The sequence below is a fragment of the Paracoccidioides brasiliensis genome, assembly GCF_000150735.1.
Source record: "Paracoccidioides brasiliensis Pb18 unplaced genomic scaffold supercont2.11, whole genome shotgun sequence".
Taxonomy (NCBI): Eukaryota; Fungi; Ascomycota; class Eurotiomycetes; order Onygenales; family Ajellomycetaceae; genus Paracoccidioides; species Paracoccidioides brasiliensis.
In genome coordinates this window covers 1,021,700-1,048,428 of record NW_011371368.1, presented here as the reverse complement: position 1 = coordinate 1,048,428, position 26,729 = coordinate 1,021,700, and the positions used below count along the sequence as shown (strand labels likewise).

General features: G+C 46.4%; 9 protein-coding genes across 9 annotated transcripts in view; 3 read left to right on the top strand and 6 right to left on the bottom strand.

Annotated features, from left to right (window-relative positions):
- Nucleotides 1-183: 183 nt before the first annotated feature.
- Nucleotides 184-3,601, top strand: PADG_07571 (CMGC/CDK/CRK7 protein kinase; the record flags this gene model as incomplete). Its single annotated transcript, XM_010764486.1, has 3 exons — nucleotides 184-1,355; nucleotides 1,416-3,305; nucleotides 3,388-3,601. The coding sequence occupies 3 exons, from the start codon at nucleotides 184-186 to the stop codon at nucleotides 3,599-3,601; spliced, it is 3,276 nt and encodes a 1,091-aa protein (XP_010762788.1).
- A 940-nt stretch (nucleotides 3,602-4,541) lies between these two features.
- PADG_07570 (NAD(+) diphosphatase) lies at nucleotides 4,542-5,877 on the bottom strand (the record flags this gene model as incomplete). The annotated part of the gene is made up of 2 exons (XM_010764608.1): nucleotides 4,542-5,701; nucleotides 5,766-5,877. 2 exons carry the CDS (start codon nucleotides 5,875-5,877, stop codon nucleotides 4,542-4,544), a joined length of 1,272 nt encoding a protein of 423 aa, XP_010762910.1.
- A 5,730-nt stretch (nucleotides 5,878-11,607) lies between these two features.
- On the bottom strand, nucleotides 11,608-13,158 carry PADG_07569 (uncharacterized protein; the record flags this gene model as incomplete). The annotated part of the gene is made up of 1 exon (XM_010764607.1): nucleotides 11,608-13,158. One exon carries the CDS (start codon nucleotides 13,156-13,158, stop codon nucleotides 11,608-11,610), a length of 1,551 nt encoding a protein of 516 aa, XP_010762909.1.
- Nucleotides 13,159-14,261: 1,103 nt separating this feature from the next.
- Nucleotides 14,262-16,775, top strand: PADG_07568 (uncharacterized protein; the record flags this gene model as incomplete). Its single annotated transcript, XM_010764606.1, has 1 exon — nucleotides 14,262-16,775. The coding sequence occupies one exon, from the start codon at nucleotides 14,262-14,264 to the stop codon at nucleotides 16,773-16,775; it is 2,514 nt and encodes an 837-aa protein (XP_010762908.1).
- A 1,091-nt stretch (nucleotides 16,776-17,866) lies between these two features.
- PADG_07567 (uncharacterized protein) lies at nucleotides 17,867-20,256 on the bottom strand (the record flags this gene model as incomplete). The annotated part of the gene is made up of 5 exons (XM_010764485.1): nucleotides 17,867-17,961; nucleotides 18,497-18,913; nucleotides 19,066-19,422; nucleotides 19,504-19,806; nucleotides 20,106-20,256. The coding sequence occupies 5 exons, from the start codon at nucleotides 20,254-20,256 to the stop codon at nucleotides 17,867-17,869; spliced, it is 1,323 nt and encodes a 440-aa protein (XP_010762787.1).
- Nucleotides 20,257-20,873: 617 nt separating this feature from the next.
- Nucleotides 20,874-21,291, bottom strand: PADG_12320 (uncharacterized protein; the record flags this gene model as incomplete). The annotated part of the gene is made up of 2 exons (XM_010764657.1): nucleotides 20,874-21,150; nucleotides 21,197-21,291. 2 exons carry the CDS (start codon nucleotides 21,289-21,291, stop codon nucleotides 20,874-20,876), a joined length of 372 nt encoding a protein of 123 aa, XP_010762959.1.
- A 549-nt stretch (nucleotides 21,292-21,840) lies between these two features.
- PADG_07566 (TFIIH/NER complex ATPase/helicase subunit SSL2) lies at nucleotides 21,841-24,488 on the bottom strand (the record flags this gene model as incomplete). Its single annotated transcript, XM_010764484.1, has 2 exons — nucleotides 21,841-24,179; nucleotides 24,266-24,488. The coding sequence occupies 2 exons, from the start codon at nucleotides 24,486-24,488 to the stop codon at nucleotides 21,841-21,843; spliced, it is 2,562 nt and encodes an 853-aa protein (XP_010762786.1).
- Nucleotides 24,489-25,395: 907 nt separating this feature from the next.
- PADG_07565 (uncharacterized protein) lies at nucleotides 25,396-25,925 on the top strand (the record flags this gene model as incomplete). The annotated part of the gene is made up of 2 exons (XM_010764483.1): nucleotides 25,396-25,447; nucleotides 25,555-25,925. The coding sequence occupies 2 exons, from the start codon at nucleotides 25,396-25,398 to the stop codon at nucleotides 25,923-25,925; spliced, it is 423 nt and encodes a 140-aa protein (XP_010762785.1).
- A 641-nt stretch (nucleotides 25,926-26,566) lies between these two features.
- Nucleotides 26,567-26,729, bottom strand: part of PADG_07564 (uncharacterized protein) — a gene marked incomplete at both ends in the record, with an annotated part of 1,702 nt that continues 1,539 nt past the window's right edge. The window contains one exon of the mRNA XM_010764482.1: nucleotides 26,567-26,600. Coding sequence (XP_010762784.1) covers nucleotides 26,567-26,600 — 34 coding nt within the window. The remainder of the gene's footprint in view (nucleotides 26,601-26,729) is intronic.

The window sequence follows — 26,729 nt, the reverse complement described above, 5'->3', positions numbered from 1 at the left end:
TCTCATTGGGCGCCCGTTGCTGACACCAACTCGCCGCCAAGCCTTTCGACACTAGTAGGAATCTCCAGCATCGCCTGTCTTCAACATCCAGCACAACGACTCATTCTCGACAAGATCCTCTCGACACGCTGTTGCCTATCTATCCATTCAGCCGATTCCAAACCAGATGCCGCTACCGATTACATGGCTGGGTCCCGTAGGAATCCGCTGATGAAAGACCAGTGGAGAGCCGACGACGACCCCAAAGACAGAGACCACGCACTGCCACATCCTAGAGAAAGAGACAGGGACCGAGACCGGGAACGACCTGAGCGGCGTCCGCGATCACCTCCGCCCTCGCGTCGTGGGGCAGCCCGTGGCCACGAAAGAACGAGAGGGCGCGGTGCTTCCTTTGCTCACCAGAATCAGTCGTCCCGTCGCCCCCAACCCGGTCGGAGGGGCGATCATAAAAAGCACAACAATACTAGTAATAGGAATAGACGGTTTTCCCCTCCATTTCACAACAAGGCCCTAGACTCAGATTTACGAGATTCTACACGTCAACCAGACGTTCAGGAAGGCTCTCGGACTGACCAGGCAAATTCTCCGCTGCAATCTCCTGGCCCGCCCTCCAAGCGGAAACGCAGTCGGAGCATTTCGCCATCTCGTTCTCAACTCAACCCTCGTCCCAAGAGGCGAGACGGGCGTAACCGGGACCGTCCTGGGAGAGGTAGAGGCCGGCCAGATCGGAATTTGTCCCCCAGAAGACCTCCAGTATCACGGGGAAAGGGCCTCCGACCGGCAGATCTTCGTTCTGAGGTCTCAGCGTCTGAGTTGTTGCAGCCTCGCCGCAGACGCTCTAGATCTCCAGATTCATTCGGGGAGAGAGGCAGCTTTTCACCACGTCGCTTTTCTCGAAGTCCTCCGCCGGTCAGAGGTTACTCTGATCATTCTTCCCGCCCCTCGTCCCGCCGCTCCGTTTTCTCGGGAGCTTCGCGGCAATCCCCACCTCCAAAGTCTCGAAAGACGATAGAAATGCAATCTACCCGTCCCATCCAATCTGTTGTGGATGACTCACACCGTTCCCCGTCTCCTCTTCGTCCTATTCCTAGCTTTGAAACCATAAGCTCGAATCAAGCATCTGATGGTGACAGTCGGCTACGCGATACGTTCCAGATACATGCTATGCGTGCATCGGAAATCCATGGCTCACGTAGACCGTCTCGTCCACATGTTGATACACGACAATCGTACAATACGTCCCCACAATATGTGACGCCTACGAGCTCACACCATGGATCGCCGCAATCTGGATCTCCGTTTAGTGGCAGCAGAGGATCTTGGTCGGGTCAGCAGCAATATCATGCACAACAAGGGTTAGTGAATTAAAACAAACATGTGAAGCGTTTAAATTTGATGCTAACCCAATAATACAGACAAGTGACCGGTTATTCGCCACCTTATCGACAGACTTCTTATCCTCCACCTCAAGGAGGATCGCAAGGCCAATATTACCAAGGTCAGCAGGCACCATATCCTTCCAGTTCAGCTCACTGTCAGCCAGGGTACTCTGGTCAGCCTTACCGTGCTGGCCCTCCCGGATATCGTGGAAATCAGTATAACCAGACCCAGGATCGTCGATTCTCCAATCCAGGCCCACAATCATATGGAACTACACAACCACCGCCACAGCAGCAGCAACAACAGCAACAACAACAATCGCAGCGGGGAAGGGGAAGCCACTTCAGCAATCTACAATGGACCCCTTCCAGTGTACGTGGCCGTGGAGCACACGGACCTCCAGGAGGAGCACTTAAACATCCTCATCTTCCCGATGAACGTATGTCGCCTGAAATTTACGAAGACGATAACCCATTTCGTCCATCCAAAGATCTTCAGGTGGAAGATGAAGATTCAAAACCGAAGCCGGAGAAGACTGGTTCGAAGAAAATGCCACCACCCAATCGACAGCAGAGTGGTACTTCCACTCCTAAGGAATCAGGGAAATTTAGTTTTGCTTTCAAATCAAAAACTCCGGCCCCGGCTACTCCCAAACCAGTACCCGATCTTGTACAGAGAATGCGTGAACCCCCTCCCAAGGTCGTGGATTCAATTAAGAATAAACAATCCAATGTTCCTCTACCGAGGGAGAAGCTTAACAGTCGTGTTGACCGAAGGGATGATAGACGGGATTCACGGAGAAATGACCGCCGGTTTGACAGCAGAAGCGAAAGGCAGCGGGACCGGCGTGAAGATAGGAGAATGGAGTCCAGACATGAACGACATGAACGGCATGAGCGGCATGAGCGACATGAACGACGACCAGAGTGGTCACCTGAACGTAAGAAGCCAAAGAAGATCCTCAAGCGGATGAAACCACGTCCTACGCTCTCTGAAGAATTCTCAAAGTCAGATTCTGTCTACTACCGAAAACCCGGAAATGAGTCCGTGATTGGAGCGGGAACCTACGGCAAGGTTTTCAAGGCTATTCATGTTTATACAAATAATATGGTTGCATTGAAAAAGATACGCATGGAAGGTGAAAAGGATGGGTTCCCTATCACAGCCGTCCGGGAGATACGGCTGCTACAGCATCTCCGCCATGACAACGTCGTTTCTCTTCGGGAAGTTATGGTAGAGAAAAATGAATGCTTCATGGTTTTCGAGTACCTATCGCATGACCTGACCGGCCTCATCAATCATCCTACTTTCTCCCTCACAGCTTCCCACAAAAAACATCTCGCGCGGCAAATGTTCGAGGGCTTAAATTATCTACACCACCGCGGAGTGCTACATCGAGACATCAAAGCCGCAAATATCCTTATCAGCAACCAAGGTCAGCTAAAGTTTGCCGACTTCGGCCTAGCGCGATTCTTCTCCAAGAGTCGCCAGCTGGATTACACTAACCGCGTCATCACCATCTGGTATCGTCCCCCCGAACTCCTCCTGGGAGAAACCCGATACGGACCCGCCGTCGACATCTGGAGCGCTGCATGTGTATGGGTAGAGATGTTTACCAAAAAGGCAGTGTTCCCCGGCGAAGGTGGTGAAATAAGCCAACTTGACAAATTGTATGCTTCATTGGGCACTCCTACGCGTACTGACTGGCCGGATATCGTCGAAATGCCATGGTTCGAGTTACTACGACCAACAGAACGGAAACCGCGCACGTTTGAAAATTTTTATACAGATATTCTTTCGCCAGCTGCCTTGGACCTCGTTGCCAAGATGTTCCAGTATGATCCCGCCAAAAGACCATCTGCTGAGGAGGTCCTGACCCATCCATATTTCACAACGGAAGAACCTGCTCCCCAGCAGGCTATTGAGTAAGCCATAATGCCTGCTATCATGGTCCAACAGAGCACACCTCTTTTTCACTCTTTCTCTTTACTTACATTTCATTCACAGACTTGCAAACATCGAAGGTGACTGGCATGAATTTGAGTCCAAAGCCCACCGTAAGGAAAAGGATAAAGAAGCGCGTCGTGCAGAGCATCAGCGTGAGAAGGAAAAACGCAGAGTCAGTGGTGTTGGCGCTGCTGCTCAAGGAAGTGAGGGACGGGATACCAAGCGGGCTCGGTTGGAAGAAGACGCATCGCAGCCTCAATCACTTGAAAACTGATGAATAGTGGCACCCATTCGTGTTTTCTTCTTTCTTTTTACACGAAAAGAAAGCATGTGGGTGATGTACATATTGTCTTTATTTGTTTGATTACTAATCGACTCCATCGATTATTTACAATGGAGTCGTATAGCCAACCGCCGACATTTCTGTCCGACCCATCCCATTGAGCGGCTAGGTTGTTTGATTACCTTTGTCTCATTTGTAATTCGATGCCACAGCAATTATACGTTTTATACTTCACTTTTTTGCCCCCTTTCCCTACGCCCTTGCTATGTCTTCTGTATTATTCCGGCCTCCACTTTTCCTGGCATTTTCGCCCTATTTTCCCGTATATATTCTCCCCAAATCTGGTGATATCGTTTCTCAGATATATTTCTTGCCGACCTTTGGCTCTTCTGTCCCTTTATATTAGCATTTTCTATTGATGTTTTGATCTCTATTTATATCTATCTAGCTGAAAAGATGTGAGGTTATGATTTGGTGTGATTGATCAATGAGACAAAATTTTCGATTTCAAGAACACATATTTCAAATTGTGTATTTGGGTAATTACACTGTTTATCTTTTCTTAAAACAGTCTTGCCATGTCAAGAACAGGCAAACTGTCGTCTATCACTCCCTGAATTCTAGTACATTGTTATCTAGGTTGTAAATATGCATGTTGATTGTCAACATATGAGTTGTAATACATCCTCAGTTTCTCCTATCTATTCATGATATAAGCGGAAACAACAGAAGTGAGCTCAGCTCATGTATTTCACGCAAATTCAGGAGATACTTCAGTCAGAACCCAGCGACGGTATAATATCACCTATGTACATACAATCCTGCTTATCAGAAATGGAGGAAATCCGCATATAATTAACAAAATATCCGGCATGTCACAAATGTACCTGAGACGGGGGGGCACTTCCCCGTATCGATCGTCATACACACTTCACATCTTCGCTCCATTTCCATCACCACTGGTACCACCCCAAAACTCCCCTTTCACCACCGCCCTAATCAGCTGGTGCGCAATAGCCGTCTTGGGAGGCAATCTTAGTCCTCCCTTATACTCGGCACCCGGTTTACTCGCCAAATCGCTCGTTCCCGCTCTCAACGCCTCTTCAACCACCTCAATCGGAAACCAACGCGCATCCTCCAGCTCCGGATCATGTTTCAGCGATACTACCTCATTCTCCGGCGTCGCCACCTGGGCAATAGCCCCAATCATCAGATTTGCCGGGTACGGCCAGGGCTGCGTACTATGCACGACCACGCGGGATAGCACGACACCAGACTCCTCCCACACCTCGCGGCGCACGGCGTCCTCGATGGACTCGGCTGGCTCGACAAAGCCTGCCAGCGTCGAGTACCAGTTTTGCGGCCACCGCTTTTGTCTGCCTAGAAGCAGACGTTGGCCGTCATGGCTGAGGACAGAGACGATGATGGTCGGGTCCGTGCGGGGGAAGGAGAGATTGGAGATGGTTGTGCGGGTGTTGCAGTGGGGACGGGCGATGGGGGGATTCCCGTCAGTCGCCTGGGCATGGTCGTGCGGCGGACATGCGCGCTTTGTGCCGGCGTTGACGGACAGGGTTGGGTGGCCGCAGGTGCCGCAGTAGGTGTTGCGTGTGTTCCAGTCGAGGAGGGAACGGGCTTGGGCGTATATGGCGGCTACGTCTGCTGGGAGTGCGTTAAGGACTCGCGCTTTATGAAAGGAGAGGCCCCTTGCTTCCATTGTTGAGACGATGATTTTGGCGGTTTGCTCGATTGTGCCGCGGGGAGTGACGTCCAGGGCGAAGAATGGAGTTCCCTTATAGATTTTGTAGACTAGGCCATTATCTGATTGAGTTTCGTCGAGGCCTAGGAATACTAGGTGCGGGATTGTGATTGAGGAGTTGAACTCCTTGAGGACGTCTTCTTCGGATTTATCAAAGATGTCTTCTGGGATGAGGGGTTTGACATCGTCGTAGGAAGCGTAGAAAACTTCTGAAGGGTTACGGACGAGGGGTGAGAGGTTGTTGAATAGCAAGAAACGGCTTGTTGGGTGTCGTATGGCTGCTGATAAAAAAGGGGCCTCTGACCGGAGGAATGAGACACGGTTTAAGGGAGAACCTGCCGGAGAAACATCTGATTAGATCCAGGTTGAGTACTATATATATGGAAGCAAACTGCTCACTGGAGAAATAGTTGACGGTCTCCTTGCCGAATTTTCGAGAGAGCATGGACTCAATTTGGACATGTGCGGGTGCGGGGATATCGGCAATGGATTCAGGGGTAGCAGAAGCCATAGCGGGAGGATTTCTTGAAAGATCTCATGAGGAGATTCCTGTTATTGACCGAACAACTGCCTCCAATCTCTCATCTAGGCAGGACATGAAAGGATGCAAGAGACGCTGCTCAGTAACAGACATCCCTTCGTGTCGGTGACTCTTATTATATCGCTCTTTGCAGCCGGAGTTTTTCCCCGCAACCGCGGCAAAAGTGCTGACTCAGCCGAAGAGACGTCTGAATTTCCTAAAGGGGAAAAGTTGAGGGTTTGATTGGATTTTTGCCCCCGAAAATATTCTACGTTGAAGATGAAGTAGTTATCGAAATATGAAATTTCACATCGCTGTGGGATTTACAGTTTACAGGTTATAACAGATTCCGGGAATGCATTGGTGGATTGTGCTCCGGCTAGGGAGGGGGAATATCCTTTAGTTGTATCGTTTGGGGCTATCCACCAGTGCTCATCGGCATTTAAATAGCTGTTTACTTCCCTTGATAGGTGGGTATTGTGCTGATTTTCGCATATCCAGTATCCTTGAGAGATGCTTCATAGTCTAAACCTTCTTTGGATAGAAAGGTATCGCCAAAGCGCCTCTAATACTTCATCATTGTCTCAGCAAACCACCTCTTGCTCATAGTCTCTCCCATATTGGCCAGCCTTGCACAGTTTGCACCCCTTCCTGTGGCTTTAGTTTTGCGTTGAAGGTAGAGGTTAGACGGAAGAGCCACTCGACATTTACACTGTGGGTGCAAATTTATCGTCATTTGATCTACTAGCAGGAGTAATCTCTCACTGTAGTTAAAAATAGCTTAATCGCTCGACTCATTACGGGGATACTAGGTTACCCTGCAACGATAGATACAGAAAGAAACCTTAGGCTCGGCAAGGTGCCTGGAAGCGCTTTGAGCGAGGCGATTTATGGCCTTAGGCTGGGATAAGGCACATTGTAGAATGTGAACAGGGATCGAACCCACGGATACATGTCCCAGACCAGCTCCGCGGACTTTATCGCTGCAAGACGCTGTGGCAACAGAAGCCGTGGTAGGTGACCAAAAAGTTTCATTCCGTTGATGTGCATTTTGTTCGTCCGATACAGCACATCGACGCCTTCAATATAAGCCTGCCGGCACGCTAAAAGCCAACCCCACCGCGCCGACAAGGCATTTCGTAGGCATTTTGCCGCGCCAGGCAACACAACGAAAAATTATTATGGTAATATAAGATATACTCATCATACGCGGGACTAGAGATGGAAGAATCCTGTAGTAGGGAAGTGTTCATAGAAGAACATAAGCGGTGGCATATGCAACTGCGCCATTGCCATTCTAGGGGTTTAGACGAGTCGCGATCCCAAGGGGCGGGGAAAGTTGGCATGGCGTGGCTGGGCCGCTTGCTGACGCTTCTTCAGCTTCTTCTTCATCTTCCTTTTCATCGGATACGTTAGGTACACAATTCCATGTGCATGATGAATTCCCCAAAAGCATACATCAGGCTGCTTGCGTTGGCTGTTTGGGAGGGGATAGCTGTTAAATGGACGTACCCGCAAGGCAAGGAAAACAGGCATATTTCGGGGGTCAACATGTTTCTTCTTCCTGCAAACCATCTGGTGACTGAGCTCCAAGAATACATCACTGCCAAGCAATGATTTTAGCCTCTTCTCGAAGCTGATTTCTATGCCGTTTCAAAACAGTTGGCGCCCGCGTATTCTCGGATTGGTCACTAATGAAACTGAAAGGCTGCGTCTGGATGTCGATAGCAACATTCAAACGAACTCTAGCGGCCTAATGGTAGTTAGCGACTTGAGTTGAATAGTTGCTTCTCAACTGGAGGAAGGTCTTTTAGTCGAACCTATCATAGCTATCAGGTACACTGGATTCAGTGTGCATGGCAGGTGATCCAACATGGCTCGATTTCCAGAAGATGACATTTCCAAGTTTTCATTGATTTATGATTGATTGATTGATTACTTCATACACCGACCCAGCCGCCTCGAAGGCCGCTATGCGGGAATAAGCTAGTCCTAATCCGTCCAACGCCCGCAAAACTTAAAGAAATCACTAATTACAAGATTTTGATTAAATCACTGCACAGGTGGTGGCAGCCACCTGTGTGGTGCCTAAGAAGAATTGGGTGAATAGATATAAGGAAATAACATAAGAAAAGACATTGGTTGTCAGTTGGATTTTGCTTTGCGGCTGTCATATCCTTCTTACCTTGCCCACACACATTGCTGCAGCGCGAGCTATTGAGTGCCTGGAAACAATTAAGAACTCATTGCTTGACAGTTTGGTCCTGTAAACTCCCAAATTGCCCAAGAAGTTTGGTTTTGAGCATAAAATTGGCGGCTTGAGCCGCCATATCTGGATCTGAGAGCATTTTCTGAAGGTCTGTAGTTCTTTCCCCTACCCAGAGGTCCCTCTGGAGACTTATGTGCTTGATACAGTTAAGCAGTACATGTGCCACTGTCTGATTTCCTCTGCTGCATTCACATGTTCCATCCTCAACTCCTGGAGCCTTTCTTCTGCACAGGAAATGGTGTAGTCCGATGTTACCTGTGCGCAGCTGGGTTAGAATACTTGACAGAGGTCAGGTCAGCTTTGAGTGAAGCCTAGGGATGTTCTTGCTGGGTTCTCTGGCTATTCAGAAGAGATCTCATCCTCATTTCTCATGTTGCCAGGTTTCCACCAAAGTCATCTCCATTTGGGTCCTTAGCCTAGTCTTGAGCAGCTTCAATGGTGTCTGGGTGATTGCTGTCCGCGCCAATTGATCAGTGTCCATCTGGACATTCTGACCTTGGGCATTTCTTGCTAGCCTCCAGCCTGTGGCCTCCTTGGCCGCCATGTCTGCTTGCTCATTCCCTGGCATACCCTCATGTGCTGGTATCCATCTTATTTCAACCTGGATACCACTCCCCTGGAGTTGATTCCAGATTTCCACAATTTGCTCAAGAATTTGTTGACCATTGATTTGAGGGTCATGGATTGCCTGAATTGCTGCCTGACTGTCTGAGAAGATAATAGCATCTTTGTTCAGGGTTTGAGCCATGAACATAGCTGTTTGAATTCCTTTGAGTTCAGCTAGATAGACTGTTGCTCTGGTTGCATTTCCCAAGTATATCTTTTCTGTGAAGTTAAGATTCTCAAGCACTGCTGAGGCACCTACCTTGTTGTTTATGACACTTCCATCTGTATATACTATCAGCTTGTTTTGTGCTCCCAGTCCTTCCAGTTGTCTCTTATCATGGCTCTTTCTTGCTGCTTCCCTATCCTCTATATGTGTCTCTGGTGGTTTCCACCAGGGTGGAACTATATAGAGCTTTCTGATTTCCAGGTTGCCAATCTCTTCTCTGCCAAGAGCCTTCCAGCATTGGTGTTCATGTCATTCCAGAGGCGTCCATTTTGTTGACAGAGATTCCCAGTCATCCCTGTAGCCCTGCCAGATTTCCTCTTTCCAAATTCTGTCTAGGGTGCTCCATTGTGGGGTTGTTCTGAGCCTTAGGTATGTTTCAGCTGTAATTCTTTCCAAGTGCAGTCGCAGTGGTGGAAGGTGAGCCTCAATATCCAGTGCTGGTCCAGAAACTGTTTTGAATGCACCTGTGATGATCTTGGCTGCCTTTCTTTGCACAGTCTCAAGCTTGCTGAGCAGTACTGATCTGTAGTTGGGTGTATTTTCAGCTGGTGCATACCATGTTGATGCTGCAAATGTCATCTGTGGCAAAATAACAGCCTTATAGATATTTCTCAGACCCTTATATCCTGTGCCTCAGGTAGATCCTGCCAGGCTGGTGAGAGCTCCCAGAGTCTTGGTTGTTCTGGCTTCCACTTTCTCAATATGATCCTTTCATCTGAGCTGGTTGTCAAGTATGAGTCCTAGTATCTGACAGCATCAGCTTGGTGTGATTGTATGTCCTCTTATGATCATTGTATAGCTGTCATTGGGTTCTCTGGATCTGTAGGACAGTTGTATCAGACTGTATTTTGCTGGATTGAATTTTGAGCCATGTGTTGTCTTCCATTTGTTGCACTTTTCATGAATTCTTTCAAGTGTTCTGCAGTTCTCTTCAGCTGAGCTGCTTGAGGTCACAATATTCATGTCATCTATCCAGCCCATTCCTGCTGTGTTGCTTTCTGGATTCTGACAGTCCTCCACCAGATCTGCATTGAAGAATAGATAGAGTATTGGTGACATTGGTGATCCCTGTGGAATTCCTGATTGCACATTTCTTTCCTCTGAGCTGCCTTCTGGGAGCTTGATAGAGGTTCTCCAATCTATCAGAAAGCTTTCTATCCATCTCACCACAGCAATTGGAATTCTTCATTTTTGGAGATTGTGAAGGAGTCTTGGGTGTGAGACATAGTCAAAGGCACCTGAAACATCCAAAGACAGTATGGATACTGTTTTGGATGTTATCTGTTCCTTTTGTGCTGTTTCTATCTTCTCCAGCAGCCAGTGCAGGGCATGTTCAGTTGAGACTCCTTTTCTGCCACCCAGATGCATTTCTGGAAGAAGATCATGCTTCTCTTCCCAGTAGGACATTCTTTTGGCAATGATCTTCTCCAGCAGTTTCCCCACTGTATTTAGCAGAGCCACTGGTTGATAGGATTTGGTCTGAGTATAGTCCTCTTTCCCTGGTTTTCTGAGCACTACTGTTATAGATCTTCGAAAGTGGTCTGGGCAGTATTCCTGTTCCATGCAGGCATTGAATAGAATTGTGAGAGGCTGAGTCAGCTCTTCTACCGGAATCTTTAAAATCAGATTTGGTATTCCATCTGGGCCTGGTGCTTTCTTTGCAGTCACCTTTTGAATTGTCTTCTGTATCTCACTGGGTGTGATTTCTGGCCATTCAATTGGTTCTGGGTATACTGTTCCAGCTATGTCATTGAGATTGGCTCCAAGTTTTAATTCGTCAGGCGTGCACTTACAAGCCGTACGAAGCCACAATTCCCTCGCGCGGTCCGTTCAAAGCCTCTGTCAAACCCTAATGATAACAATCAGATTTTAACCAAACAAGTGAACGACCCATGCAAAGTTTCTTGATGCACTAATTAATAAATTTTGACACATGTATATGCCATTCATGGTGATGTTCATGAACCCCTCGCAAAGCAACTAGTTGTGAACTGTATCATTCGCATGTGTCTTGTGGTCTGCTCATTCTGATATTGATATTTCTGCCCGGCCAATAAACATCTCCCGTTCGGACTTAACGGGGTTTATTATTGTTTACATTTGAGTTCGGCTATCCGACTGTCGATAGAAACTCAGGCATCGTCAAAAAGCGGTCCGCTATCTGAATTCTTCCTGATTCAACGATTAAAGGGTCAGCTGGAATGCATTTTTTAACTTGTTATTATTGGAGGGGATATAGAGGAGCCTTTCATGTTTGTGTTTAAAATGGAACATGGGAGAAGAAGCTACGGTCAGGTTTGGCATCTGCAATATGCCGTGGTATATATTACTAGAATTTCTGCGCAATCACCATTCGTTGTCAACATGCTCTCCATTCTTTCGGAAGCCCTAAATCCTTATGTTCAAAACTAGATGAGCAACTACAAAGCATAAAATTAAATGAAACCAAAACATCATAATTATAAGTTCCAGCCTTACACGAGAGTAAATCCCCCGCAAATGATCAGCGCTAGGAGTGGCGAGAAAATATTTTAAGTAACAAAATGTGAGGAGAAGGGATGGTAAACGATTATAAGATATATAGAAAAATACTAGAGAGTCGTGGTAAATGTAAATGTGATTAACCTTTCCAGAACCAACCGCCTTTCTTTTGTCTGTTAGCTACTTCGAGGGGCTCCTGCTTCCGGTTCTGGCTCGTCTGTTCACCTTCTGCTACGGTTTGGTTGGCGTTCTCTATATGAACGGTTTCGCTGGTTTCTTCGTTTTCATCAGAAAACCGTCGTTTCCGAGTAATAGTAGTCTGGACAGAACCGTCAGGGAGAGTCTTGCGCTCGGTTGTGGTCATCGTGGAAATGACATATGGAGAGGATTGTGCTTGTGGCATCGAAATAGGCATGTTTGTCTCTATCTCTGATTCTGGATGGGTCATTTTTTCGGGCTGATCGAGGTCCTTCTGACAATCTTTGAACTGGGAATAGTGAGCCTCGTTCTCGGTCTCCCGCTCCCATCGGCTCTGTTGCTCGAGAAGCTTTTTCCGTTGTCTTAGCAGATCTTCAATTATCATTCCCATCAGTGGGCTAACAAAGGGAACAGTCCCCTCATCCGAGGGTTCATTCACGCGGTTCAAAAATTTCTCGTATAGATCGAGTTCCGTTAGCCATTTGTCTTCCCGCATATCGTGTTCCCGATCATCGGATTCATTTATAGGCTCAGGATGGGAGATCTCCATATTGTTTGAAGTACTACCATCGTATGACCGGTTGTACCTGTAGTTGAAATAATCATTTGGTCCCTTTCGGACGTGAGACCAACGATTACCAAGGCTACCTCTGTCAATGATCCCAGAAATCCAATCTTTTGGAGTTTCTTTTCTGATGACCGCCCTTGCATCGCCATTCAACATATCTTTGCCATTCTCTATGCGCAATAGATCTTCGAACGCCTCCCGCCAGTGTGGGGTTTCAGATTCATGTGTATTGTGGGAGGGGACCAATGAAGAGAATAACGAGGATAAAAGGTTCTCGTGCGGCTTCTGCCCTATGTTCTGCTGACGTTCAAGGTGAAGTGGAGAGTAGGGAGAAAACAGAAGGTACTGAATGGGCCATCCTGGCGAATTGGACGATGTCAATAAATCGATGGAGAACGGAGAACTGGAACGGCGTAAAAGTGGAAAGAGGTGAAAAGGTTCAAAGGGCCATAAGCTATCCAGAGGAGATTCAAAAATAGAAGATGGAAATTCATGTTCAAAGTAACGGCGCCCAGTTAACAGCCAGTGATCGAACGGGACAGTCGGATGCCCCGCAGCGCCTTGAGAGCCATCTTGGCTACGGTGGGGAGTTCTCTTGGAATCGTCACGGCCACAGGAACATGTTTCGGACTTATTCCATCGACCGTTGCATTGTGTATCCTGGTTGTCAGCCTTAACTTCGGGTGCCTGAAGTCTCTGATGATGAAACATTCGCGCAGGATCCCGTCCCTGGAAGTATAACCAATTCCTTGATGTGGGAGGTGAAATAGTGGAGGGAAGCCCTATGAAAGACTGCAATAGTGAAGCGAAGTGTTCGTCCGCATAGCGGCAAAATGCTATAAAAGGGTTCTCTTCTTCGGGCTGACGTGGGCGGTCGGGTTTGTTGTTGGCACTCGGACCATTGCGGTCACCGGAATCAGCCATTATTGCATCCACGTAGCCTGATAGAGTGAAGAATAAAGAATGGTTGATTATAAGCAAGTAATAATTGTCTGTTCGATTACGTTGTCTTGGTCTTTCCTGAGTAACTTGTCGTTGAGGGTTGGAAAACTTGAAGATTGGAGATTGATTGACGTTTGATCAGTCGACGTTTGGGATGAAGTCATTTTAAGCCGGCCCGATAAGTTTTCCGAATAAACTTCATTCTTCCTCACGTTCCTTGTCTTCCTATTGGCCAAGAACGTTTAGTCAGCCTTAAGCAATTGTAGTTTTAAACGCCTCAATAAACCAAGCATATAAATCACCTGACTTAGGGATAGCTTCATTTGTCCTGATTAGGAAATATTAGACTACGACTTCAACATCTCCATCTTTCATCAGCAAAGAAAAAGTCCAAGGTTCACTATTGCGGTGTCAAGGGTCTTCCGGCTCTCCGCCATGGTGCTACCGATGTCGTTGATCTAATTCAGGATTCATCTGTGAGATCCTGGTCGTGAAATGTATCGTTAGCGCGACCAATAATCTCTAAACCCCTGCACTGTATCGTGGTGGCTGGTGAGCCCCGCTCCCCGCATAAACCCCAACCTGGTCACTGGTCAGTTGGGATTGCGGGATTGGTTGACGATTCCAAGGCTTCTAATATTTCTGGAATCGTCGTTCGTTTCTAGTCCTTGTGGTGACGACCTGATCTAATGTGGGTTCATTGACCCGTGGCTTTTCTTAGGTCCTAATCCCTACCGATCGTTAAGCATCTAGTATTTCATTATTTCCACCATTCTTTTTGGCTCAATAATACATCCCGTAAGATTTTAATCCCTGGCAATGTATGATTTGGAGGATAACTCAGTCTCTGGGATTCCTTTTAAGTCCCTTCGGCTTTTATGCAATGGAGTCTCGGCGGCTCGCTTCTGCACCCTGTCATAGTGGTCGCGTCCGCCATTCATCAGTATAATATAGCTGTGACTATCCCTTCTTTCAAATTTGACCCTCACAACTTCCATCTTCTCAATTATACGCTTACTATACTCTTTACTCCTGGTGTATGCTTCTGAGAACCCATCGCTAGCCCAGAGGGCCCTAGCCAAATAATGGATACTTTTGACACCTCTTCCCTCCATCTACTTCAATCCAAAGGACAAAGGGAATTTCTCGATGGACTTGATGAGCTTCGGAATCTGGGGTTTCGTCGCCGGTTGGCCTTACCACAGGTGGTGATATGTGGTGACCAAAATAGCGGGAAGAGTTCGGTCTTCGAGGCCCTAACCGGAGTCGCACTGCCAACGAGTAATGGACTTTGTACCAGGTTTGCAACAGAAGTTATCCTCCGGAGGTCAAATGAATCCTCCGCCTCGGTGAAAATTCGACCTGGCCCAGATGCAGCCCCAGACCATCGACACAAACTAGGCATATTTGCCCGGTCACACAACTGGCTTCAAGATATCCCAAAGTTGTTCTCGGAGGCCAGGCTGATCATGGGTTTGATTTCGGACGGAAGGTATTCACTTGATATTTTACAGCTAGAAGTTTCCGGTCCTTCATTACCAGACCTAACTGTGGTCGACTTACCCGGCCTGATCAATTCGCCAGGGATGCACCAAACAATGGAGGATGTTGCCCTTGTCCAAAACCTGACCGAGGCGTACATGAGGAATCCTCGGAGCATTATCCTAGCCATTGTATCGGCTGAGAATAGTATATCTCAGCAACTGGTGCTGCGTATGACCAAGTCTTGCAGTCCTCGCACAATGGCAATCATCACGAAGCCGGACACTCTTCAACCAGGCTCTGCCAGTGAGGAGAGCTTCTTTGCGCGTGCCAGGAACCAGGATACTCCCCTACGGCTAGGATGGCATGTCCTTATGAATAACGACACCACTGAGAAGAGAAGTCGTTATTTTAAACGGGACGACATGGAAAACTTGTTTCTGTCCACCTCGATGCCCTGGAAAACACTTTCTCCAAACTGCACTGGTATTGAATCCCTTCGAAGTCGGCTGACTAAAATCCTACTTGGCCAAGTTGAATCTCAGTTATCGAGCTTGTCTGCCGAACTTCAACAAGATCTGGAAACGAGCCGTACATTAATGGCAAAGCTTGGACCGGACCGGAAATCGGATACGGCGCAGCGATTATACTTAACAACCATCGCTGAACGATTTCAAGCCCTCTCACGATCCGCCACAGCTGGAGATTACCAGGATTCTTATTTTCGTTATCACCCCCAAACCTCCGTAAGGCGACTGCGGTCTATAATTCGTAATTGGGCGGAAGATTTTGCTGCCGACATGGAGGACCGCGGTCATAGCTATAACATTTATGACGATACTACCCAGGAAGGTGTGGATCAGGCGCCTGTTCAGATAACTCCTGATTACCCACAACCAGTTGGGCGATCTTCCTTTATTAATGGACTTTCTCAACTACTAAGCCAAAAAGAAAATAGGGAATCTAATGGATTGGTCAATTCCCAAGCAGTAGGCGAGCTTTTCATTCGCTACTCAATTAAATGGACTTCCATGGCCAAAGCTCATGTGTACGAGTTATGGAAAAAGGTAAAACTGTTTCTTGACGATTTACTCCATCATATTGCTGGTGCCGAAGTTGGCGAAGCCATACTCCGGGAGCTACTGGACCAGGAGATGAGCGATCGGTTGAAGGAACTAAACAACAAAATTGAAGAGTTGGCAGCACCTTATAAACGCGTTATTCCTGCTACACTAAGTCGAAAATTGACCGCGAAGATCCATCGGCTTCGGACCTTAAATGGCTCGAACGGAATTGATGAATTCCAGGATGAAGGTAGTGATACAAGCGTTTATTACGAAATTCTCGACTGTATGGAAACATATTACGCTGTCGCGTTACCGGTATTCATTGACAACGTTGCCGGCCTTGCTGTGGAAAACTGCCTTATCGAAAACCTTGAGAATATTTTATCGCCATCGAAGATTGTGCAGTTATCAAATGAAAAAATCGAGCGCATCGCGGCTGATTCCGAAGATACCCAGATTGCCCGAAGACATCTCGTTAGTAAGGTTAGAGTGCTCGACCACGCTGTTAAAGCATGCCAACGGTGTGAAATGACCGGACTTCAGTCTTCTACGCAGAATTATCGCGAATCGTCCAAGGACAACCCAACTAGTGTTCTTATATCAGACATACCTGATCCGTCGCCGACAGATGAGTCACAAACTCCCGAGACCAGTCCATCAGAAACCCCCAATTTGCCCAAACCTCCAAATTATGTCGAAGATAAATCGAAAGGCCAAGATGACGTATCTACTCAGCGAAGTCGATCCTCAGGTGAATCTGGCCGTAGCATCTCTGAAATCTCTCAGACCGATATAACAACGCTCTCTCCAATCGACAGCATTTCGATGCCTCCTCAAAGTCCCTCCATTACATCTAGTTCTACAAACAGCCAGAAAGGGTCATTGCTAAAGCTCCCAGGAAGACCTAGCCTTCGAAAACGAATATACAAAAGCAAACCTACTGCAGAATCAGAGGATAAACCGGGCCGCAAACGGAAATCTGACACGAGTAAGAAGACCTCTCCGTCGGCGGCACCTAATTATCTCATTTATAGTATGTCCCTTTCTTAACTTTATGTGCTTCTTTCAGGTTCCGTTCGTTCTGTTAAAACGACATCCTCCTCGAAACATGTAGAACCTGTTCCATTACCTAATAACTGCAGCTTTTATTACTATTCCATCTAAAGGCAGGCAACGACTGATGCAAGTCTTTCTACAAATACAACTCCCCTTGCGGTGCAACTCTCTCTCTCTTTCCCCCTTCTCTCCCCAAATGAAACAGAATAAAACTAAAACATTCCAGTGTCTCCCTTTGTCAAAGTCGAAGCCTTGAATTTCAACTCATCCATTCTCGATTCCTATTACCCTCTATTTCCTTCTATTCAGTTGATTATGTCATTTTTCAGGCGTCACCAATAGGCTGGCTCCCATTCCTCACCCAATTCAAGATATCCTTTGATTCCGTTTTCTCAGGCAGACTTGTCTTCTCCTTTTTTTTTTTTTTTTTTTTTTTTTCATGGTGGCATGGGGTGGATGGGATTGACACAGCAATGACATTATTCTCTTCTTTTATGAGGGCTTCTTCCGAAGTTGCAATAGACAACATAGCTCCATTTTGTTCATTAACTATAGTTTGTCTTTTTCCTAGTAATAAGGGGATAGCTCCCTATTTGCAACTTTTAATGTCAAATACCAGTATTATTGTTATTTTTCTCGCCGGTACAAATTATATTGCTTGGCACTACTCTTGCAGTTGTAAGCCTTGAAGTCCTTCATGATTACCCCGGATGGCTTATCCTTTACACTTCACTTCACAGTCTAGGCCATATCTACATTGGCGGGGTCACATTTTAGGGGAATTTCCACATCAAGGATGCTTTCGTCTACTAGCATTTCTTCAAACAAAAAAGCAAATATGAGAGTGTTCCAGTATTAAAAAAAAAATTAGATATAAAATTAAAAATACTAAAAAAGGTGAGAATATAAACCATATTATCCCACTTCTTTTTGCTAACGCTTTTCCGAGTACTATTTCTTACTTCTGGACATGACTGTAATACTCCATTCTCAAGGCATGTCCGCATGCCTCCGAAATCCATTCATGAATTCCAATGCTGTCAAGAGACCCCAGAACAGGCAGTTAAAGGCCACATGATCCAAACCTAGAGTTTCGATCTCTCCGCAACCCCTTCCCACGCTTCAGGGAACCCGGTATTCCTAATCCACATACTGTCGCTCTCCTGAATAGAGTCGATAACTATTATAAGAGCACGCATGTCAGCAAAGCTTTCGGAACAATTAATTTGGCTATGATAAGATGGGAAACTTGGGAGCCCAGTTCTTTCAGCCAAGCTAGATGTGGAATATTAACGGGAGAATAGATATGTACAGGGTAGAGTAGGGCAAGGGCTCGGGAAATTCAGGAACAGGGCGATGTGCTGGGGGTAAACGTGGAAGATGCGGCTAGAGACATTTTGATTGTTTTGTATGTGGCTTTTTGGTTTTGAAATGTTCTGGAACTTGGGCCATTGTTGCGGAGCAAGGGTGAGAATGAAATGTGTTATTTGAGATTGACAAGGCAGATATTCGTAGAATATTTTTTTTTTAGCGATGTAACTCCATGGAATCATTTCAAACGACGCGGGGGAGGGGTAAAAACTTGGCAGAGTGATTGGATGGATTACTCAGGGTCCATGATTGGACGTGATAAAAGGAGACAAAGAAAGATAAGACTAATACATGAATTTTGAAGCAGAAAGGTAAATATTATTAAAATTTCATGGAGCACTCACCCATGTTCGCCAACTTAATCCACATATCTCCCCTGATCAAAAACGCCTCCTTATATTTTCCTTCATCCCGCTCAAATGGCTGACACAGCTCCTGGCCGTAAGCAAGAGTACGGATGAACTTTGCTGCGTGTCCGTCATCGCGGTCATGGTTAACAGTTTTCGAAAATATTTCCTCCCACGACAGTCTCGGATTATAGGTTGAGATATCCTCCGGGTGTGGCTCTGTTGCACCTCGAGAGGTATATACGAGGAGGTCCATGCGGCCCTTCCATTCCAGAATGCGGAGTTTGTTTTGCTCACTTAGCCAGGGTTGGGAGATGAATGCACGCAGGAAAATCGCGCTGGTGACGCAGTGCATGTAAAAAAAGTCGAACTTAATGCATTTGGGAGGACATTGCGCGGCGCCCGTGAAGTAAACTGTTGATATTGTTGAATTAACTTCCGCTCTGTCTGCAAGGGGCACGGTAGACCAAGGGGCAATAATCACAGGGGTAATAGAGGTCCATGTGCTTGGGGATAGAGAGTAGAGTGCCCACTGCTGTTCACGATCTAGGATTCTTATCACGTACCAACAGCATTGACTAATTCTGCTAGCTTTTCTTCGATTTGATGTGGTCCGACAGAGAATTGGCTCGCAATTTCGATCATCTCGCTAGGTGCTCGAGTCATCACTCCATCAAGTATCTTATTCTCATCATCCCAGTGCACGGAGGTGCGGAGCTTATGATTAAAGCGAATTTCTTGTTGAAGCTGAACCAGTGACTTCTGGCCCTCCTTTCCAACCCCACCTGCTGCCCGTTCAGCTGGCAAGAGAAATGGTTTTAGATTTGCTTGATGAACTGCGGTTTCGGCAAGGCCTTGAGCGACAATGGCAGGTTGGTTGAACTCGAGGCCGAATCCGAGGTGGATAAATGGGTGGATGAGCCCTGTAGGGTTTAGTTCAAAGGGAAAGGAAGACAAAATCTAAGGTAAACCTCAAAAAAAAAATTGACTTGCAAGAGGCGTACCGCCAAATAGCCTGACAAGCATATCATCCGCTAGCTTATTATTAGCGAATAGATACTCATTTACAACCGGTCCGATCCCCCTACTATCAATTTGACGCTGAAAGAAAGCCAGAAAGTTAGGGTATTGATCCCTCTTTTCTGCATAAGCATTAAATTCATCCTTGCTCCCTAGTTTCTGTACTATGGCTTCATCAACAGGGCGTCTTGGCAACTGGTAGGACGAGTTGTTGTCAAAAGCCTTCTGCAGGGCAGCCGGAGACGCCCCTAAGGCAAAGGACGTCAAAATATGATGAGTAATATGATCTGTCCACGGTTAGCTTCACCGGGACGGTTACAGGTCGTCGATTCGCTGAATAGAGGTAGCATATGGGGTAATGGGGACGGTTGCGTATCAAATACGACGGGCACATACACCAGGGGATTGACGTAAAACACGTGTAGTTAGCTGAATCCAATCAAACATGGGATTTCAGCATGTAAAATAAAGGAAATCAAAAGCATTAAGGGAACTAAATGTAGAAGACCTCGCCCGCTACTTGGAGAAAAAAAAAGGCACAGGTTCCAAGAAAAAATTATATCTCAAACGGAGGAACTTCACTAACCATGAAACCCCATCTCATTGAAGAAAATATGATGCTTCTCCATATCCGTCTGCAGCAATTCAGACGCCTTCTTTGCAGAATGGTCATTCTGCATGCGGTCCAGAATCCCCGTATCAGACTTCAACACCTTGACCTGTGTAGTGGTAGCCATGGTTCTCTGACACCGGTGAAGATTTAGGTTCTGTAGACTGATGAGAGGAGTTCTATATTCGACTATTCCAGTTCTTGGTGTTGTTTCTTCAATCTTGGGGATGATCCTTCTGTTTGAAATCGCTGATATGGTTCTCGGTTGTGGTGCCAGCAATATTCCTCTGATGAGCGAAGAACAGGAAGCAATATTGTTCACAGATGGATATCCAAACTTTGGCGCGAAGATGGTCATATATATGAATCTGGTCGCGTGTAAAGCACAAAACTGTGGTGTTCGTATAAGGAGTTCTCAGACGCTTCTGCTGCGTGATATTTGTCTGATCTAGGCGGGATTCCAGACAATTCAGCAGTGAGAGGTCGAGGTGCGCGAGGTATATGGCAGAGTTTTATATCCAGAATATATCAGTTGACGCAGTTGAACTTAACTGCGGGGAAACAAAGTAACGATTGTTGAATGATAGAACAGTTGATGATCATTCAACCAGAACTCTTCAGATAATTTAACTGCTGTCCAACCCAGATAACATCGGGTTATGGGGTTTTGATATAATGAGCCCCAGGATGTAAAACTTCCCAGCCACACGCAACATTCACACAAGGAACAGACAGATGGTTACGTCATAAGAGTCGCCTGCTGTCCGGTGCCTCAACCTCCGATCGATCTGTAGCAGATTTAACTTTTTTTAGACTCTGGACTAGCCGAAGACCTAGAACCTGGGATATCATTAATTTTTGCAAGGCTGGGCTGTCCCACCAACTGCATTGGATGCATCGAGCACGCGTGAAAAGCCGAAGACCCGTGGATACTGCTGTTATTTGAGAAGAGCTCGCTAATACGAACATTGAGGCCTGGGTTTCGACATGTCCAGCAGCAATTGGCAGTCTTGGAGAGGACCTGGACGCTGGGGATTAGAAATCAGTGTGCAACTAGTTAGACTAACCTTCTTGAGGAATGAGAGTCTACCGTGGCTAATTGACTTGAGAGGAGTGAGGCGGGGCTCGGCGTTGAAGTATGCTTCCGATTTGCTCGTGTCATGCTTCGCTTGTTGCTTTACGATCCATCCAATAGAGAGAAGAACAGAAATCAATGGAACGATGAAGGAATGGCCGGGTGGTGGCAACCTGAACAACGGATGAACAGAACTTGGAAAATCGTGGACCGAATTTTGCTCTCTCTGTTTCGAGCTACTTTAGTCAAGATGGGAGGGCCACATGGCGAGTTGGTAACAATTATATTATATCTGAGGTTCCATAGAATATCTTGAAACCATAGACCCAGAGGCTTTGAATCTCCCAATTCTATTACCAAATGCCTGCAATAGTATCGCAAAACGCAGTACGGGGTCATTTTGAAAGACAACAACGCGGCATTCGCAGCAGCACGAGAAAAGATGTATCCGAAAAACGACATGCGAATTTCCATCAATTTCAGGTGATACCACTTACATTCGATGCCCTTGGTCCAGAGATGAATGAAAATAGAACGCTAGGAGTTAAATAGCCAGAACTTCAATATATATATATATATCTCAAATACCCATACATGTATGTCCAATGTATGATAGGATAACCACCAGTTTCCAGTCTATCTTTTAGCTTGGCTCAGGGCCTGCTTCCTCTTCAAGCGATCTCTCTCGATCTTCTTGAATAGTGGGTGATGACCCACTTTCTCCTTCAATTGCTTATTTCTGCTCTTATTATGTTCGACATACGCCATATCCTCACCGCCAGCAAGTCCGCTCAAAGTCGCTGCGCTGCGTTTCACCGCAGCTTTGTTCATCGCAGCTCGAGATTTCGGGCCTCCTGAACGTCCACTGAAAAGATCATCCACAACCTCTTCTACAACCGCAGATGTTTCATTCTGCAACATCACTTCTTGCAGTAGTTCCCGACGCTCCCCTGGGGTGGCATATGCAAGGCCTTCCAGATTTTCAATCCCTTCCAAGTGGGTGATCACCTTGAAGGCGTACCCCTGATCAACTAAGAAAGCTTGCCGTTTTGAGGAGTAAAACATTTCGTCAGTGTCCTTTGACACGAGTGAATAGAAGAAAGCATTGAAGCCTTCATCGTTTCTGCGTTTAGCTCGCAGGATACGCCCAAGGCGCTGGGCCTCTTGACGACGTGATCCATAGTGCGATGATATCTGAATTAAGCAAGTGGCTTCCGGGAGATCTAGCGAGGTATCACCAATCTTGGACAAGAAGATCGTATTGACCTGTTCGTTATGCTGGAAATTCTCCAGAATCCGCAAGCGCTCATTTTGAGGAGTTCCACCATAGATATAGGCTTTGTTCAATTTCAGAGCATATCGTTCCAGAGCATACACATTGTCAGAGAAAACAATGACTTTGTCTCCACGCTTTTCATGGTAGTCGATCAAGAACTGACACGCCTGGAACTTTCTCGGGTTCATAATGTACAGTAAAGCTGCCTTCCTAGATTTCTCGCGCATATACTCCGTGTAAAATTCCGTCGTCATGGGACACCAAACCTCAGCGCACTGAACCTTTGCAATGTGGCCCTGTTCAGACAACTCCATCCAGTTTGCTTCGTACAGTTTAGGACCAATCAAGAAGTTCAAATCTTTGATCTTGTCATCCTCACGCAGAAGTGTAGCTGTAAGCCCAAGTTTTGCCTGGGTAGCAATAGCTGACGTGACTTTTCGGAACATCGATGCGGGGACGACATGGACTTCATCCAGAAGCATCAAACCCCATTCCCGAGACTGCAACCAGTCCATCATTTTCTGCGCATCATGCGAACGGGCGCGTGTTTGTGACACCATAGAATATGTGGACACAATGATTCCGGTACTTCTCTTGAATTTTTCTTTGTTGTCTGAGGTGAAGACGGCTATATCACCGGGGTCAATATTCGACCACCGGAGAAATTCGTTCCGCCACTGGACAACAGACATCGAACTAGTACAAAGGATAATCGTTCCTTTCTTGATTGTACAAGCCGCAGTTATCCCAACAAGTGTTTTTCCTGCACCGCAAGGCAGCACGATTATCCCGCTCTTGGCTCGTCCGTTGCCGAACATTTTGCTCAAACTCTTCTCTTGGTAACTCCGGATTTGTGCGTTGGGTTTCAAGTCTATATCAAGTGTAGGGTTGATTTCATCGTTTCTAAAATCATATTCTTCGAGTGCTGGGCAACCCATACTCTGGCATCGAGCCTTAACCGCTTCCACGGCGGTATTCGGAATCTCAAAGCTATGAACCTGCCCTGGGTCATCGTCGTCGTCTTCTTCCCTCAAATCAACTAAGATGTCGTCCTCCTTCGGTCGGCCATTCGTCTCTCCTCCTGCTAGCTTCTGGTCTTGGGTTTGTTTCACTCCAGCTGCATCTTTGGTTCCAGGGATGACCAATCCTCCCATTTTTGGAGCAGCTTGCTGTATTATACCCTCCGAATTCTGTAGTCTCTGTGGGCCAATAACCTCATCTTGAAGAAGCATCTGCAACGTTGCAGGATCCGAACTTTCGACAAAAAATCTATTGTGCTTCAAAACGACTTTTATCTTTCCATATGACTTTGTAAAATTGATGATAAAAGATTTGATTGTTTCCGGTAGTGGCGTTTTTGACAATCGATCGAGGAAATTAATTATGTCCCTAGGTAGTAGTCCCACTGATACAGCGGCATAAAGGCTGTTTCCAGTCAATCGATATTCGTGTAAATGCGTAGGTCTCGATAATGGTTCAGCTATCGTTGTAAGGAAATCTTGTGCTTGGGATGCTAGCGGCGAGAAGCTTTCCAGAGTGATGGTGCCTTTTAGCGGCTCGATCCATAGCGGACGGTTTGCATGATCCGGCTTTAAAGGCAAGGACGAGAAGTCTTTGTAGCCAAAATGGGGATCCTGTCGTTGGATTTCGGGCCTTTTCTTTTGGCTGAAGGATTGAAGAGAAAACTTCTCCACTACCTCTGGATGCGCGAATTTGATTCTCATTTCAGGACCGAGTTCTCATAACTGCAACCTGCAACCCGTCCACTGAGCAAGGCAGACTCACGTTTCAGACTATCGCCATCATATTCACTATCATCCGCTGCACCCGAATCTGAATACTCATCACTACTGAGGACACTGTGCGGTGTGGAAGCTGGGACCGGAGTGGCCCGTTTGGAAGGCCGTTCTGAAAGACCACCTATCCGAAACTGGTCAGCGACAGTGGAAGCAAACCCTAGGAAAAAAGGAGTGAGCATACTACCAGCCGCTTTCCTTTTGGGAGGCATATCCCCGCAGATATTGTCCAGCGACGAAGTGACAAACCCTCAATTCTGCGAAGCGGCAGGTCGTGACTCTTGGGTTTTCGAAGCAAAGGGGGAGGAGGAGCAGGACGCAGAGTCTCAACCGGAGCTGAAGAGTTTGTCTCATGAAATGACAGGAGCATGATATCTTGCTCACAATACACTATAGCCAGGTGAAGGAGAAGCCAACCAGAAAATCATGGTCTTTCACTTTTGGATGTGGGAGAAAATAGATGGAGGCATAAGAAAGATGGATAAACATTAGGAGTCTTCCGTCCAAGCTCCGATTTGATCTGGAATTTTGCGACTCACGCCGTTTTAGGCTCCCGTAGACTTAGTCAATATGATCATGTGATATAAGTCACGTGATACCGAGAATATGGATTTTTCTTGATGAATGTAGATAGAAGTATCTATACCAAGCAAAATAAATTCACGGAAGTTCATGCTGCATGTCATCTTCTTTAACCGGATCTACTAGGCAGTTCTCCGGATCGTTGTTGATCTACTTTGTGCAACTCTCAACCACTGATTTGCCCTGTTCCTAATTCTCCGTCAACGACGCCAGCTCAACCTACGCATTTTTTTGCACATTACAATCCTGGCGTCATCGACGATTTTCGCTCTCTCGATGTTAACAGCAGAAATTTACCAAGGCTCATATTAAGAGACAATTAAATACCCCTAATTAACAAAAATGAACACAGTACGTTTCCGAACCCTATGTCATATCCCTATCATATGAAGAATACGAATACTCACCCTACGTACTGGCATATTAAAGATCAGATCAACCTGGTATGTTCTACCGCATACCCACACCGCAGATCCCTACTTTTAAGCTACCCCGATATTCCATTGTGACATATATATTATTCGGTATTTAACCAATATGGCCATGTTTTCGCAAACAGGGTGGGCTGGGGCACACTATGTCTCGGTACGTAAATCCATGAACACTTTTAACCCGCAATCCATAAATATATGCCATTTCCACAAACCCCCAATTCCATCACTTGACCTAACAACTACTCTTCCGCATACTCCCTAGCCGGTGGCGGTGCCTACTACTTTGCGAAAAAGTCCGTAAACGCCAGCCGCGCCAACCGACACGAAGAAATCCTACGCCGCAGGGAGGAGGCCGCCCGTCAAGAGAAACGCGAAATGGCCTTCTCTTCTGCAACAAGCGACATGCCAGCATCGTCACAAACTTCCCCATCTCCGGGTGGTATAGGAGTAACGCAAGCGGAACGTGCGAAATCGGGATCAGATACGGATGATACGGCTAGTCCGAGCAGGGAGGCTGGACATGATCCTGCTGCAACGAGGCATGAGCCAGAAACGCAGTCGGAGAGAGTTCATGAGAAAGGGAAGTATGAGGCGGCGGAACCCTATAGGCCGAAGAGAGGAAATCGGCTTTAGTTTATTGGGCGGGTTGTGATAATAACTTGTCTAAGTCATTCTAAAAAGTTGCCGGTAGGAGTGTATATCGACTGATCTGAGGGGTTGGTGTATAGTTTTGTATGCGTTTGTTTAATATTTTTGATGTTGTCTGATGTAAAAAATAATTAACTTAAAACAGCTGTAGCAGCATCGACATTCCCGCCGATCATATGGGTTTTGTTAGACCCGGTGAGGGTTAGGAATATTTATCAGTTTGAAAATCCATTTTGGATTCGCCTCTCCATGCATTCAGCTTTGCCGGCCACTGACAAGTTTCCAGAACACTATAGATCTCAAAGCCAACGCCAATCCAATCCCAACCTACTTCGTTTGTTGCTCCTAGGTATGCAAAAATCGAAAGACAAAAATAAGAAACCAAATAGCCATTCCGTAACTCCATTTCCTCATGTACTCATGTAAATTTCAAGCCATTCCAAATCCAACCCTCAAATGGACTCTTGCTCGGTTTCAGTGGGGGAGAGTGGACCACCACAAGGTAGAGGTGTCTACCCCGTAATAAACACGTGAATTCTATGGATATGTTATTAGGTGGTAGGTCAATGAACTGATTTTCCAGTTACTCCACTTGCTAGCGGGAGTGGAAGCAGAGAGGAGGATATCTACATGGTAAAAGTAGGTGCATTGTCGTCAGCTCTATATACATGTAAATAGACACCAAAGATGAAAAATTCAAACAATAAAGAATTGAAGAACTCACCTATTCGAATGTGGGTTCCCGAGCTTCTTCTCACGGGAGCTCTCGATGGCAGGTGGGATGAACGG